This window comes from Excalfactoria chinensis, chromosome Z (assembly GCF_039878825.1).
Source record: "Excalfactoria chinensis isolate bCotChi1 chromosome Z, bCotChi1.hap2, whole genome shotgun sequence".
Lineage (NCBI taxonomy): Eukaryota > Metazoa > Chordata > Aves > Galliformes > Phasianidae > Excalfactoria > Excalfactoria chinensis.
This window is the reverse complement of record NC_092857.1, coordinates 72729236-72745406: the sequence shown is the minus strand read 5'-3', so window position 1 is coordinate 72745406 and position 16171 is coordinate 72729236. Positions and strand designations below refer to the sequence as shown.

Sequence of the window (16171 nt, the reverse complement as noted above, 5' to 3'; positions counted from 1 at the left end):
TGCATCCCTTCCCTCCAGTGTGCCGACCACATCACTCAGCTTGGTGTTAGCAAACCTACTGAGTGGCATTTGATCCAACGTCTGTGTCATGGACGGATGCTAAGAAGTGCTGGTCCCAGTATCAAGCCCTAACTGGTAATCGTGTTGACCACAGCTCTTTGAGTGTCACCATCCAGTCAGCTCCTTATCCACCATCAAATCCACATCTCTCCAACTGAAAGACAAGAATGCTGTGCAGGACACTGTCAAATGCTTTGCACAAGGCCAGGTAGATGGCATAAGTTTCTCATCCCTTATTACTAGTAAACATTAATTCAATGTAAATGCATAAACTGGGCTCCCCGGTACAAAAAAGACAGGGACCTCTTGGAAAGAGTCCAGCGGAGGGCCACAAAGATGGTGAAGGGCCTGGAGCATCTCCCCTATGAGGAGAGACTTAGGGAACTGGGTCAGTTTAGCCTTGAGAAAAGAAGGCTGAGAGGGGACTTGATCCAGGTTTATAAATACCTGAAGTGTGGGAGCCATAGTGGCGAGGCTGGTCTGTTTTCAGTAGTGCGTGGGGACAGGACTAGGGGCAATGGGCTGAAACTTCAGCATAGGAAGTTCCGCACGAATGTGCGCAAGAACTTCTTTACAGTGAGGGTGACGGAGCGCTGGAACAGGCTGCACAGGGGGGTGGTGGAGTCTCCTTCTCTGGAGATATTCAAGACCCACCTGGACGCCGAGCTGTGTAACGTGGTGTAGGGAGCTGCTTTGGCAGGGGGGTTGGACTCGATGATCTCTAGAGGTCCCTTCCAACCCCTACAATTCTGTGATTCCGAGCTCATACAGCAGCCTCAAAAGCACGGCAATTGTGCAATACTGCTGTTGCCTCTCACACTTGTTAGTCTGCTAAATAACCCACAAAAACGTGCTGGTAGTTCCTTCCTCCTGCTTTGCACAAGTGGCGGTGTAGTGCCGTGCAGGTCCTGAATCAATAAAGCCAGGAAATCGGTCAGTGCTGTGGTTTCAGCTCAAAATACGGGAAGCAGATGCAGTGTCCTTAAGTAGTTCTGCCTGCCAATGAAAGACAATGTAGAACAAACAATGGCTTTGGATATCCCCCATGTAAATTTTTATTTGGATTATTCATTTGGTCAAGTATTGGTTGTTACAAAACTTTAAACAACGAAAAAGTCCAATTTCAGAGTACAAAAATAACTGTCTTACAAATAAATTTAATTACTAAATTTCAGTGCCTGGAATCAAATACACTTTCCATGCTCTACCATTTCTGCAGACACACCTCCCACACAAGGGGAACAGCAGCGTATCTAACATGAGATGTAAACTTTGCTATGTTTTCTCAGCCGCTTTCTCCTGCTGTTCTAAGCAGTCAGCAGAGAGATGGAATGCAGTCAGTCAGAGCTTGCCCACGTATGGCACCCAGAGCTGTGGCACTGATGGTGGTGGCTCTAAACTGCAGGGTGAGGTGGGAGACTGTCACTTCCCAAAGCATAAAGCAACACCTTCAGAGCACCTTCTATAAGGGACAGGACTGAACTCTGGAGAGTGGCTGGTGGGAACGTGCACAACTCCACACGTGGACCCCAGCTCCTGCTCATGTGAAAGCTTCCCTTCAGTGTCTGCACTGTGCCAAGATCCTGCTATCAGAGCTACATCTCACCAGCAAAGAAAGAAATCCTACCCAAAGCAGCACGGGCCTTCCCCAGCCCAGCCCTTCGCGCTACAAGCATATGAAGCAAACTTACTCTAGGACTGCTGAAAAAGTGCAGTTATTCCAGACACAGACATCAAATGCTACCTGCCATGTGAACAGTGCACAACAGACAAAGCACCTCTTTTGGAAGTACAGAGGGATGCTTCTCGTGTGACTGAAGCCTGGGCATATCCAGCCCGACTCAGAGACATACTCTAATTCAGTGTGTAAGGAGTCACAAAACAAAAAACAGACAGCGTCAGGGCCAGCAACTGCCAGTGCTACCCATCCACCTCCTACCAGCAGGAGGACTTCTGCTTAGACTTTTTCCTCCTCTGTTTAATAAGGAATAAATTCTCATTGGCATCAGGGCTCGAATCCCTCTGTTTTTTCCTTTTCTTCTTCCTTTTAGCAGCTTCCAGAAGTTGCTGGCCATGCTCCTTCTTGCTGCCGTGTGCCTGGAGAACGGACTTGTGATGCTTTTTGCTGGCCCTGGATGTCTGCTTATGATACCCTCTAGGGAAGTCGTCCTCCATCTCATGGCCCCTTTCAGCATCACTTCTGTGTTTTTTTGCTCTCGGTTTGTCTGCCCAGGATGATGACTTCTTGCGATACTCATCTTTGTTACGTTTACCACGCTCCTCCCATGGCTCTTTCTTGCAGCTGTGCCCTCCATGCATTCCTTGCTGCCGTGGTGTCTCCGGCTGTACTGGCAGAAGGCCGGCTTCCTGCAGTTCTGTAAAACAGAGCAGCTCACTTCAGCTCCTGCAATGGAAACCTGAAGCCCCGAGCCGGAGCCACTGCAGATTTCCACGCACACGGTGTCTTTGTTTGGTAGATTTTTTTGTGCTGGTTTTTTATCGTCCATAGACACCAACCTTACTGACTTACCGTTTAAGCCTCCTCCTGCTACTTTATTACTACTTCAGTGTCAGCAGAATTAAAACATCTGACAGTGCTCACCTAGGGGCTTTGACATGATACATTTCCATGGTACACAGAGGAATACGGTCACAAATCTCTTACCGCTCCTGGAGTACCCTTTCAAATTCCTATAGCTTTTCCCAAGGCATGGAAACAATTCGACAGTACTTCAGAAAGCCCAGGAGGAAATGTTTCACAGAACTGAAAATAAAAGGGCATCTCCCAGAACGTGCCGTACCTGCAATCTTCCTTTTCAGTCTGTTTGCTCTCCTCTTGAGGTCACATTCATCATCATAGTAGTGGATGAATGGAGAAGCAGGGAACATGCTTCCGCGCATTCGCTTCTCCGAGCACTCCTGCAAAACACGTTTTAAATCAGTACATGAGGCTGAGTTATGATTTTATGGGAAACTAAACGAGATGGGTTCTGCAGGTGCTGGTCTGCACCCATGGAGGATGCTGCAAGCAATTCTTTGCAAACTAACAATTTCACTGATAATTCTGCTGACTTCCAACAGTTCTTTCAGCGCACAAAGAAAAACATGCATTCCATGAACCAACCTGCTGCTCTCTTGCAGCAAGTGGAAGGACTCACGTGTCTTCCCACAGTTATTACTGATCTGCAGCAGCCTTCATAGCATTGAACTGGAAGCAGGCAGACACCAGGGCAACATTATGCCGACCACGCTGCTATTCGCAGGGCACAGGGCTTCCTGACAGAGCTGGGCCAGCTCCCACTGCTGCTGCTGCAGCTGGCTCTCCAGCGTGACCACAAGCCTCATCTCTTCAGGTCAACCCCTCTATCTGCAGGGCGGGGGGCTTCTTAACCCTGGATCCCTTGGAGGGAAATGCACGTGCAGAAATGTGGCACATTCAAAAGGTGTGCTGGCGGTTAAAGGAAGGAGAAGGCAGAGATGGGGAACGCAGGGCAGCCCTTTCTGCACACTGTGCATCACCTTCCTACAGATGCAAAACAAAAGCAGATCCCACAGAAGGTTCTGCCACGCAAAGACATCGGGTGGGCTGGGAAGAGACCCCCAAAGCATCCAGTGCTCCCTGGATCACATACACGTGACCCTGTGTCACAAATGCTCGATTGAGGAACGTGGTGTTTCTCCCCTGCTGCACACACAATGTTTTGGCCATGTCTGTGGGCCTGGCTGTGCTTCCTATGGATTTGCTCTTCACCTCTTGGATGCTGCTCAGATTTAATGAGCTCTGGGTCTGCCATTCCCAATAAACTAGGAGGAGCTTTTGCCTGCCCTATCTCCACACTATCTAAGCAGCTTTCCTTCCTGCATTTGTGACTTCTGCCATACAAGGCCTCTAGGACTTCCCTAATACGTCCTTCTGTACTCTCCTCTCTCCATTTTACACAGAATCACAGAATTATAGGGGTTGGAAGGGACCTCTAGAGATCATCGAGTCCAACCCCCATTTTAGAGGAGCAACACATAAAAAATGCATGCCATACGTATTTCATATCCTCACCTCAGCTTCAAATGGCCTTTTCTTGGCTGAAGTCAAATGAAGAGTTGCGTTATTCTCCTCACCTCTCCTAGTTACCACACTCATCTCCTCAGGTTTAGGGGGAGAGGAAAGCTGTGAAATGACACTTGAAAAGCTTTTGCTTCATGTGAATGGCACCTAACGAAGAGCGTGTGCCCAGCACAGAGCTTTCTGCCTACCCCGAACAGAAGAAAAGGTAAGCACTGCCACGGAAGCTACTGAAAGCAACGTGGATTGTCTTTACATAGAACGACCTCAAGACACATTTCTCCTTCTGTGCTAACTGTGAAATGCAGTGGCTGGGATGCTATACAGCAGCTCTTCATCCCTTCTCATGTTGCTCACTTGTTGACATGGAAGCATCAGTGAACTGAATGCACGTGCCACCAAAATTAGCACTCCTCTTTTCTGCTGAAACAGAACTTCACTGAAAAATCAACCCAGCCATGTCCTACAAGCACTGTGCTGTGCCCTTCCTCCCGGGTAAGCTGCCACTGCTGCCACACACTTTGTACTGTTCCATACTCTTGGGACAGTGTTTGCCACTGGAGGGGACACACAGAGGATGGAAAGCAGAGCCTGATACCAGCCTGCAGGAGGAATTCTCTGTGTGACTGCCACATTGCAATGTGAATGCAAAGCACATCTGCGCTTATTGGTCAGCTCCTTATCCCTGCTGCCTTAAAAACTTGCTGCACCCCCACAAAATGAGCACATCTTTGCCATGGATTCTGAAACAGAACGGTTTGGAGGCGCAGACTGTTCAAAATGGACAATGAAAACAGACTATGCTCTACTAAAAAAGTAGGATTTTTTTCCCTTGTTAGCTCTGTAGCACATGCTGGGTTTAAAAATACAATTGCATTAATAAATAACAAAGCAAATACAGTGAATATAACTGCCAGGTGTTAGAAGCATTGGCAGCCATAATTACTTCAATTTCTGCCACCTCTCCTTCCCAGTGTGTTCCACAGTGACCTGCTCACACAAACTGGGGCATTCAGCTCCAGGACTTACCAACTTCTTTGCTCTTGCCTGAGTTGCTGGGAGTGGTCTCCCCAGCCAGGCTTCTAACAGAGAAGCAGAACTTCAGATGTTCCTAAACTAAATTAAATGGCAATATGAAAAGAAGCGGACTGCCGTGGGAAGCACTAACTGTGTTATGTCCGCACAAAACTAACAGCAGCCTTCTCTTCTTGGGAGCCTGTTTCTCCTCGGCTTTAAATGCTCAGAAAGGCAATGCAGGACAGTGCAGAAATGGAAAAAATAAAATATTAATATTTATCAGTAATGTTTACTGATAATGCTTATTGATAACAATATTCTAGTAAAAACAAACTGCCAACAAAACAAAACAAAACAAAACAAAAAACCCTCCAAAAAACCCATACTTTCCCCCTTTACTTATAGCCAGGATTTCTGAGCTCTGACAGGGCTGCTCACTGCATCCGAGTACAGACATTGATTTTGACCTCAGTTTTCTTAGTCAGTGAGAGCTACAAATCTCACACGTATTGCCTGTTCAGCTGGATCTCCATAAATATGCATAGCAGACCACCAGCCCCATTTCTGCAGCCATTTGCAAAGGGAAGGTTTAGTGATTTGAAGGCAAATACCCAGTGATCGTTATTTAATGCAGTGCACATCTGGGATATTTTTCTGTGTGCATACCAAAAGATCTGGTGAGAATTTCTGCCCTTCTGCATTATTACTGACTTCTCAATTTTCATTCAGTCACTGCTGAGGCTATTTCTGCTCCTTGCATGCTAGGGAAAATACTGACTTATCTTTAACACTGATAGCTGTAAAATGTTGCTCTTGACTCACTTTATTCCCTTACTCGTGATATACCATTTCTACCTATTCCATCCAAGTAATGGTTATCGTCTCCTCTCAGGAATGTACTAATTATTCTTAAAGCTCATTTGTAAGCATGTATTGCTGCCTTCCCTGAATGCCATTTTTGGGGGAGTTTAGTAAACAATTCCCCATCCACTGCCAGCAAACACTTTCCCTTTTTGTTCAAGCATGTCAACTCAGGTCTCATTGCATACCTTTGTTAGATACATTAGATTCATACATTACTGGCAGTGGTTTTATTCCATTTCTGTTTAACAGGATTGGTTTCAGCGCTGCCTTTATGAAAACTTTTACTTACTGAAGTCTCACGTACCAGACAGAATGAGATGGCTGTCATGACTAACTTGCCAAGGTCTTGCACTGTCATCACATGTTGGAGTCTTGTCTTGAGCAGACACCCTGCATGCATCAAGTCAGGGATTTGGGCTCCCATACCACAGCCAAGGTTGTGTCTGCAGTGCTTGTATTTCCCACAGGTAACACCAGGATGCTGATGCCTCTCACCTAGCTTGGACTGCAAGAGCCATTTATTTCTTGGCTCTTCCAAGACATCCGTGAAGGCAGCAGCTTGTCCATAATACACAGAATGGCCTCAACCTACTGCTCAAAGTGAATGCCTTCATTTGTTTCCAAAGGCTGCTTGGCATTAACATTTTTCATCTCTCCTCTTTCAGATCAGCCAGGAGAACATGCTAGCAAACTTGCCCTCCCTGTCCCAATTATTATCCACAGAGATTAAATACATAGATGAAAACAGGCATGCTTTTCAGCAGTGAACAAGCAGAGCAGGCAGGAAAGAGGAAGCGATTTGCTGACAATTTACTTCCTTAGCAGTAGGAAATAATAAACTTGACCCACACACACGTAACCCTCATTTCCTACAATATTTGTGGCTACTGGACTTATAAAAAAAAACCCTCTACCTTTTGAGCTGGATATCTGCCAAGCTGTGCTTGTCATGGTGGAAGGCTAGAAAAGGTGATAGAAGTCCGAACTAACCCTGGAAGATGGAGCACAACTCCATTTTCACCTCTCATGATCACCACCTCTGTACCTCACAGCGTGCCATTAAGCTTAATTCAGCTGCTACAAACTGGGATCCTCAGAAGAAGCAGAAACGGAGAAAGCCTAAAACAGAACTTCCAGTCGCTGGGCTGACAGTTATAAACAACCTTTTGTGATGTTGAACATGGCAGCAAGGTTCGACTGTTCCACAAACCATGTGGAAAATGGGAAAAAATACACCTCTGTTTAATGACTGTCCATTATGTATTCTTTCTCCCCACAGACCCACTTAAAAACCAAACCAACAAACCCGTCATAGTAACTTCTTTTCCATGTCTTTAAAATTAGATGGGTGAAATCACTGCACAAGGGCCTACACTGATTTCAACAGTGCTGCAGACTCTCCAATGTTTCGTTAGAGCAGCCCTGCGTGCAGCATTATCTTGACTCCCCCAGCTCTTTTCTCCAGCCACGACCTGTAGGAGGGATGAACTTCAGAGGCTGCTGAGACTTACATATCCAAAATGTCCTTTCCGGGAGCAGTTGTAGCAGTACACGGCTGCAGAGTGCTCAGCCTGGGAACTGGCTGCCTTGATTGGTCCAGGGTTTGTCTGAAAGACAGAAATTGGTGACGACTGGGTCAGGCAGTATTACAATGCCAAATTAAAGATAAATGATTACAAAATTCTATCATGCTTCAATCGAACCATCCCTTCTTGCTGTTGGAACACTGAGTTCAAAAAGAACCACGCTACCGATATTTCTGCAACCTCGTAGAGCAGTTTAACCCTGAGCATCACAAATGAGATGGGGAGAGACACGCTCCGTATCCATTCCACCTGGCCATGTTGTTTCGGCTCTGAATACAAGCACGTGGGCTGCTGATTTATCTGTCTCCCCTCCTCCCTTCCTCCCAGCCTTTGCTGCCCCTCACGCATACCCTGCAGTCCCCGTGGGAGGGACAGGGCCACCAGGTATCACCCCCACCAGCTGCATGGACACAGCTGTGCATTGCAGAACCCATTCCTCCTAGCAGGGCTCAGAGCAATATGGCACAGATGTGACAGAGGCACAGAGCCTTCACTGGCTGCACTGCCAAGCCTACACCTGCTTCCAAAAACCACACCAAGCACAGACACTAAGGAAGAACCTGCCCAACTTCTCCAGACAACCAAGGGCTTTTTGTCTTTAAACCCTTATGACTGCACTCATCCACTGTGAAAGCCACTGCATCCTCCTGCACTGCCTCTAAGAATGACAGCAGTGCTTCAAAAGCAGGCAGAAACAACAGAGATCTTCTCACACCAGGTTTCAGTGCGTAGGGTCACCTGACTGTGAGCCCCTCCAGCCTTGGCTTTAAGGATGTGCTGCAGATTCACGCTCCCCAGCTCTTATTTACTCAGCAAAAGGAGGCTAAGGAGGGGGATGTGTCCAGCAGGGATTTGTGACAAATGGTGGGAAAAAGTGGAAAAGGGAAAAAATATCACCAATGAAGCCATTTCTCATATACTTCTCATCCATGTCTTACAGTGACAGCTCTCCAGTGAACAGCGGTATGTAAGCAACTCGCTAAGCTGGCTTAGTTTTTCGGGTTGTTCCTTCCAACACAGCAAAGAAAGAAAAAGGCAAAATCTCTGCATAATTCTTGATGAAAAATCTATGGGTTCGGTGTTTTGAAGAATCGCCCACATTCTAAATAGCTTTCAACACAGACAGCGGCCCCAGAAACCACCTTCACACTGGCCAGGGCTCCTAAAGAGCAGAGTGTTGAGACCCTCCTCTGCCTTCCTACTGCGCGGTGTTTCACCTCCAGAAAATCTGTTGTCAAAGCTGCTGTCAGCTGAAGCCCACACAGGGAGGCTGCTAAAGCCCCAGCGTACTCCTCCAGACAGTGCCCGTGTGCCAGAGATCCCCACAGCCAGAATACCAGCACCGTACAGGGGTGAAAATAAAGCCCAGACCAAGACATTGCTGTTCTGCCAGCTAGTCCATAATAAGTGCCACAACTTCACCTGAAAATGACTGGATTGTATTGCTCGGTCTCTGCAAAGTGACAAAAACCATGCATTATTCCAGAGGAGCAACTCCAAAACGCTGCCTGGTAAAATGCCCCCATCTGTTGAATAGTGCTCCTCCAGCGTAGTTACCATTTTGGCCACACTTGGTGCTCTGTATTGAAACTTCACTGATATTTCCTCTGGGTTCCAAATGCGATTACTTTCCGGGGAAAAAGAGGAGAAGGATCTCCCACTATTTTAGACTGCACATTTGAAAACAAATCCCAGGCGCGTGGGTGCCAACAGGCATGGAACACGCTCCCCCGAGCACCGCGGTGATTTATATGGCCACGTCAGTAAGCCAACTGTGCGTGTGCGCTCCTCCAGCGGGTGCCTCATTCTAATCCAGAAGTTAAACACTCAGCAGCAGATAAGAACTCACCTGACTCATAAATCACACTTGACGTTCACACTCACTGGTGTACACTTCCATGCACCTGAAGTTGCCGGTCGCTCACTGTGCAGCAAGCTCAAACGGCAACAGCTGCACCAAGCACCGTTTGTGCTGAGCTGCCCCCACAGCACCAGCAGGCATACAAACAGAGCTGCTTTCCCCCACTGCAGAACAACTGCATACAAGAAATGCCCCCGTGTTTTCCTTTTGTACTGTACAAGAGTGCTTAAGCCTCCCCCATTTAGTAGTGACATACACCCACCCCAGTGACCCCAGCCCCACACCTCCAGCCCAAGCCAGCCCTTCCTCCTCCCTGCTCCCTTTTGTTCAGATAATGGGAAAGGTCACATTGAAGGACAGAAATTAAGGCTGAATACTTACTGCTCAGATTACAACTTTACATAACTTTACTTCCCTCTGTAGCCAAACAAAAAGGAAACCTATGTTATAATCCCACTGTTTTCTTACTACTTAAGGCTTAGAAAAGCATCTGAAGACTCCAGCCATATGGGCACAAAATAAACTATTCATGAACGTAGCTTCTCTATGTTATATATATTTTTTTTGTTACAAACATTTAAATAATCTATATTTGTAGGGTGATATCTTGGAGATTACTTCACTATCAATATATAGAAGTAATAACCTGGTAGATAGCATTACCTATGAAAGGTCCATCCCATCTGCTATTCTTGCTGAAAGCTTTTCATGCACCAGTAAACTCAGTAAATATCAGAAGATAAAGCATAAGCCTACCACGCCATGGATTTACTCCTAATGTCTCCTCAAAGTGCAGCCTGATGCAACGATTACAAATGATTTTTCTTCTAATGTCATTTTACATAACCCTTTTTTCTGCATGAGTAGTTAGTGTGGAATGAATGAATGAATGCCATTAAAACAGTTAATCATTATCTGGGACATTGGCCTTCCTCCCTTCTCAACTAGGAATCTCCATGACAAAGGCCAAGAGATCAAAATGCCAGGGCTGCCTCACTGGCCTATTTCTGACAGTAATTTTTTATGCAAATAGACCTGCTGGGCAGCTACCTCTGTGACCTTGAGCTCCCCTTATCTGCTCCGACTCGGATCCAACGAGGGCTCGCCGTTACGAAGCTCATTACTACTTAGGATCTGCAATCTGGCTAATCCAGGAAAACCTTCCCACCTCCGTTTTGCACATTTCTCTGCTCCCCTGCTTTACGCAACGTGTGGGCCTCGCTGGTGCCAGAAGTGGGACTTCTGTGCAACTCCGAGAGCCGCTGCCTGACACGCACACCTCGAAGCCACACATGTGAGTGGCTCTGGAAGAAAAGGACCATGATGCTTCACTGGCATCCTTTGCGGTTTGGATTCGAACGAGGGCAGACGTCCGACTTCAGGAATCATCAGATGCAGCCACGGCCCGACCAGTGCACAGCCACCCCCAGGAACCGGTGGGGATGCACCTGACTCATGCTGGTCCGTCTCTGTGCCACGCGTGGAGAGGCAACAAAGCCGCTGACACCCAGATGCATCTCAGAAGAGCTCCCAGTGCCACCCAGAGGTGACGCCACCAGATGACAGCAAGGCTGTGCCTTTCACCGCTTGGTCTGCTTCTATCAGCCGCTGCTCTGCCTCCACGCCGGGCCCACCCTGGTTTTGTGCTTTGCATCAAAGTTGCTCTCTGCGGTGAGACGGCGATTGCTCTGCAGACTCCTCGCAGCACGGCAGGACTTCCTGCTGCGGGGCTGCTTTGCAGCACCCCAAACCTCCTGATGCCTCTCACGCACAGAGCAGGTCTGTCTGTGCTCACACCTGGTCTGTCTGTCTGGTTCTACTCTTCTTTCTTGCTGCGCTCCAAGGACAAGCGATGGTCTGCAGAAAGAAAGGGGCCAGGGGTGTGCGGGATGTGCGTCAAGCCCAGCGTCTGCGCCAGGAACCCCTGGTGCTCATGAGGTGCTCAACGCAACGAGCATGTGAGCACCGTGCACTCACACCTCTCCCCACTCTGGGAGGTGAACAAGACGTAAGGCTTGGACCAAAACTCATTAGCAATCATATTTACCAATTTCTTGAGCCACTGGAAGACAATTATCAACCGAATCATTACACACTGCAGCTCGCACGCCAGGACTGGGCAGGGAAATGATCCAAACAACCCCAACAAGGAAAAATATGCATTTATTACCCCTTTACAAATGATCGCCATCTATCTGTGTACCGACTGAAGCAGCGGCAGGTTGGGATCATTTTTGTATGTGACAAACTGCCAATATAAGATACCGTGTTATATCGTAATTATACAAAAGGTTCTTGTTGTTGTTATTTTCTTTAACCGTGTCGTGCACCCAGTAGGCCTGCATTCCATGGGGTAATTCCTTAATTAGGCAGATTTTTGAAACAAGTATTATGTACACAACAGACCGGAACGTCTTCTTTGGAGTCTTCCTAGTCTATCAGGTGATTGCATCATTAAGCCACATGCGCTACGTAGTAAAAATCCTTATGAAAATTCATGACAGAAACATACCGAGCTCGATGCATACTAATGCACCAGAAACACACGCGTTTCGTGTTTCGACTTCTAAACCCCACAAGCCCAAACCATTACAAACACATCATCTCTCCACCAAATTCAATTTCTCCATCTTTTCGGCCGCCTGACAAAACTTGCTGTTCCAGCAGGAGTCGAGGTGCTCTCCCGGGCAGCCGGCCGCTCTGTCCCAGCTGCACCCGAGCATCTCACTGCCATTTGCCTCTTGCCAACGAGCTTTCCAAACGCGTCGGTAACACCCAACGAAGCACAGCGGAATATCCAAGAAACTGAAATGTCACTAAACTTTTTTTTTTTCTTTTTTTTTTTTTCCCCCCCTTAACAGTGAATAATCTACATTAAACGGGCGAGATTTTACTGCCGGTTGCGCAGTCAGAAAATCCAAAGCCCTTTCCAGAAGAAGGAACTTAACATGCTCGGTCCACAGCGCAGTCACTGTAAAGTGGTCATTTTCTGCAGAAATACGACGTTTATTTAATGCATTTTAAGTAGATGCAAATGGCATCTACAATCGACCGTGTGAAAACGGCGCGGCAAAAGACAAAAAGCACATCACGCACTCCAAGGAAATTAATGTGATCTTTTGATACTCTCACGAGCAGAGGAAAACAGAGAAGAACATTAATTCAAAAAGTCTTCTACGAAAAACGGATAAAGAAACCTCAAGTTTGTGCAGAACATGAATATATGCAAGATAGGCAGGATAACAACAACACAATCCCCGAATGCCTCAGAAAGCAGCGCGGTGCTTTAAAAGGCATCCCAATTTTCTCCAAAGGTGGTGGCATCTATCCATTCGTCCATGGCTAATTTTACACAGGATGCAAAACGTTATTTAAATGGGATGGTGCATTAAACTCCAACTCTTTCTGACGTAGCTCCCCAACTACAAACCTCCCTTCCTTCCATTTTAATTTTAAAGTAAGTTAGCAAACACTTCCTCCTTAATCCCCAGGGACCATCTCGGCAGTGACACAAACGTGCAAATTTATGGCAGCGACACAAATGCTGCTCCGAAGCAACGCGCGACATTAAGTGAAATCGTTTCCTGGAAAGATATTATGGGTATCTATATTTTATTTGCCATCTTAAACATATCTCGGGTCTTTATGACCTTATTTTTAAAATGTATTTCCTTTTTACATTTCCTGGTGCAAATGGAGTGCATAAATAAGCAATGTGCTATGAGGCTTCAGACTAGCCGATAAACCCTTTCAATTTTCATGCCAGCTTCTTCTTTTGTAATTCAAATCTGGCTGAAAACTGGCAGCTCTGAAAACTGAAACAAGCACTGCCACAAATACCTTGTAATGCTATCGACCTTGTCTGCCCATGCAGTGAGAAAGGGGGATGCATATGTGTCTGCAGTCATCCAGATAACACAACTCATTTTTTTGGGGGGATAACAGAAGCCAGCCCCGGACCACGCACCAAAAGCAGTCATTACCAGGCAGGCTGGAGAATAAGTCTCTTCAAAATACACGCCGCATTTAAAAAACATATACAGGGCTCAGCCACCGCTTTCATTACCAATTTTAATTTAGCTCCTTCAGTTTGCCAGCCAGATAAACTCTTTAGTGCTGTTTTTTAATCTATTTGCCGCATTTTTATGTTTAAGATTATAGTAATATGGGACGGGAGAAGGAATCACTTTTGGAGGAAATAAAGAAATAGATCCGCTTATCGGCGCCCATCAGAAAGTTCATTAATCAGCCGGGCTTTGTGCCCCCTAAATTGAAAGGTTAAATAATCCTCTCAGGAATATTTCTCGGCACCGCCGCCAATTGTCCGGAGAGAAGCTGCCATTCAGGGCGCCGGGGATCGGTGACAGGGTATTTTACCACCGCTTGGACCCCAGACAATGACGGACAAATGGCCTGGCGTACAAAGAAACCTTTTAGCGCACGGCTGGAGGAAGGACCGCAAGCTTTGAAGTGGGTGTGGAAGGCGCGGGGGGCTCCGCGGCCGCGGCCACGCGTGGGCACAGCGCAGCGCCCTGAGCGCTCACACGCGCGTGTCTGCGCTAAGCCGAGCACAAACATTTGCACAGCCTGCGGAATCGGGAGATTAGGAGAAGCGAGGCACGGCCGCAGTTATTACTCGGTGCGACGGGCAGCCCGACGACGCCCTCGCTTTTCATTTTCACTGCCATTCCCAACGATTCACAGCCTCCTCTCCGCAACCTCCGCGCGTGCACGGGTGGCCTCTCGCCTTCCGCAGGGGGTGGAGGAGGGAGCACCGGGTTCCGAGCAACTTTCTGAGCCGGCTGCTTTGAACATTGCCTTGGCAGGGGCTCCCGACGCAGCGCCGGGCGCAGGGGGCAGCAGCAGACGGCGCTGCCGGAGGGTGCGATGCTGCGCCGTCGGGTGGGTGCAGGTTTTGTGCGCCGCTACCTAACAGTCCTTTCAGCCTTCTTCCTTAAATTCCCAGCGCCCGGGTCTCCGCCTGCACTGCCTTTTACCGGCTGCGTTTTTAGGAGCATTTTGCTCACGCTACCAAAGCATCAACTGCTCACCTGCGCGTTCACCACTTTCCTCGCAGGCTTTTCACATATTCCCTGACACCGCCGTACATTTTCAGGCACACCGATTTTCTTCCCCAGCTTTCTAACAAGTGACATCAACCAGAACGTGTCCTTGAGGAAACGTCTGATACCTCGCACTGTAACTGCTGACAAACACTTTCCCACATCCCCCTCACGCTACCATTTCGCACAAATGATTCTGCTCCATCAGCTTCTCCCTTCCGTTTGGCCTGGGACACCGCGAGGAGTCGGTGGCTTCCAAAGATGGATGACAAAACTTTGCAGCTCACCTTTCGCACCTCGCACTGATGCTGCAGTTTGGTGATCAGAGCTGTTCACACCAGCCTTGGAGTATCCCAGAGCTATCGCTTCCTTTCCCTCCTCACCAGAAAAGCAGAATTACCTTAACTGGGTTCTCATGTGCCACAAAAGCAAGTCAGGCCAGATATCCCGTGCAAATCCAGTGTGATTGCTTTCAAAGCATAAAATGTTTCAGGATTATCAAACGGCACCGAGAAACCCTTCAGTGTGTGTGTATGTCCAAACACAGGCACCTAACACTCAATTTTTGTAGGTGCCAAATGAAGTGATGACAAATGCACCTCAGGAACAGAATCAAGCTGCATGGCCACGAAACAGAATGAAACGTCTGATGTGCAGGAGGTGTCCTCTGCAGAGCTGGATGGTGAGGAGGCACTAACAGGCAAAGAAACATAAGGTTTGGGGGGAAGAAAGGCAAGCATCTTTTGGAATAGAAGCTGACCCAGAGAAACCCCAAACACACTTCTCTCTCTCTCTCTCTCTCTCTCTCTCTCTCTCTTTCTTTCTTTCTTTCTTTCTTTCTTTCTTTCTTTCTTTCTTCCTTTCTTCCTTTCTTCCTTTCTTCCTTTCTTCCTCTCTTCCTCTCTTCCTCTCTTCCTCTCTTCCTCTCTTCCTCTCTCTCTCTCTCTCTCTCTCTCTCTCTCTCTCTCTCTCTCTCTTTCTCTCTTTCTCTCTCTCTTTCTTTCTTTCTTTCTTTCTTTCTTTCTTTCTTTCTTTCTTTCTTTCTTTCTTTCTTTCTTTCTTTCCTTCTTTCCTTCTTTCCTTCTTTCCTTCTTTCTTTCTTTCTTTCTTTCTTTCTTTCTTTCTTTCTTTCTTTCTTTCTTTCTTTCTTTCTTTCTTTCTTTCTTTCTTTCTTTCTTTCTTTCTTCCTTTCTTCCTCTCTTCCTCTCTTCCTCTCTTCCTCTCTTCCTCTCTTCCTCTCTTCCTCTCTTCCTCTCTTCCTCTCTTCCTCTCTTCCTCTCTTCCTCTCTTTCTCTCTTTCTTTCTTTCTTTCTTTCTTTCTTTCTTTCTTTCTTTCTTTCTTTCTTTCTTTCTTTCTTTCTTTCTTTCTTTCTTTCTTTCTTTCTTTCTTTCTTTCTTCTTTTTTTTTCTTTTTTTTGGGGGGGGTGTGGGGGTGGCAAATATATTACGCAATCTACTCTGTAAACTGTAAATACTACTTATTCTTGTCACTGTTCCCTTTATTGTACCTCTGGAGAAGGCAAACTTGAGCCATGTGCCTGTACACAAGGCTGCTGTGCCAGACATGGCAGCGCCGCTCTCCTACTGCGTCAATGGCAGCCCTATGGCAGACAGAGCAGCAGAAGGTGCCCTGTTGAGCCACAGCTACATCAGACCGTAA

General features: G+C 47.1%; 1 protein-coding gene across 5 annotated transcripts in view; it reads right to left on the bottom strand.

The window, feature by feature from the left end:
- Window positions 1-1081: 1081 nt before the first annotated feature.
- Window positions 1082-16171, bottom strand: part of ZCCHC7 (zinc finger CCHC-type containing 7) — a 99280-nt gene continuing 84190 nt past the window's right edge. For 4 of the 5 annotated variants that reach the window (XM_072359399.1, XM_072359398.1, XM_072359397.1 and 1 more), the window contains exons 8-10: window positions 7513-7608; window positions 2862-2979; window positions 1083-2435 (exon numbers count right to left, since the gene is read on the bottom strand). In XM_072359399.1, coding sequence (XP_072215500.1) covers window positions 1996-2435; window positions 2862-2979; window positions 7513-7608 — 654 coding nt within the window. In that variant the 3' untranslated portion in view covers window positions 1083-1995. Of the gene's footprint in view, window positions 2436-2861; window positions 2980-7512; window positions 7609-16171 lie in introns of all 5 variants that reach the window. The other variant, XM_072359401.1, reaches the window with a different exon arrangement.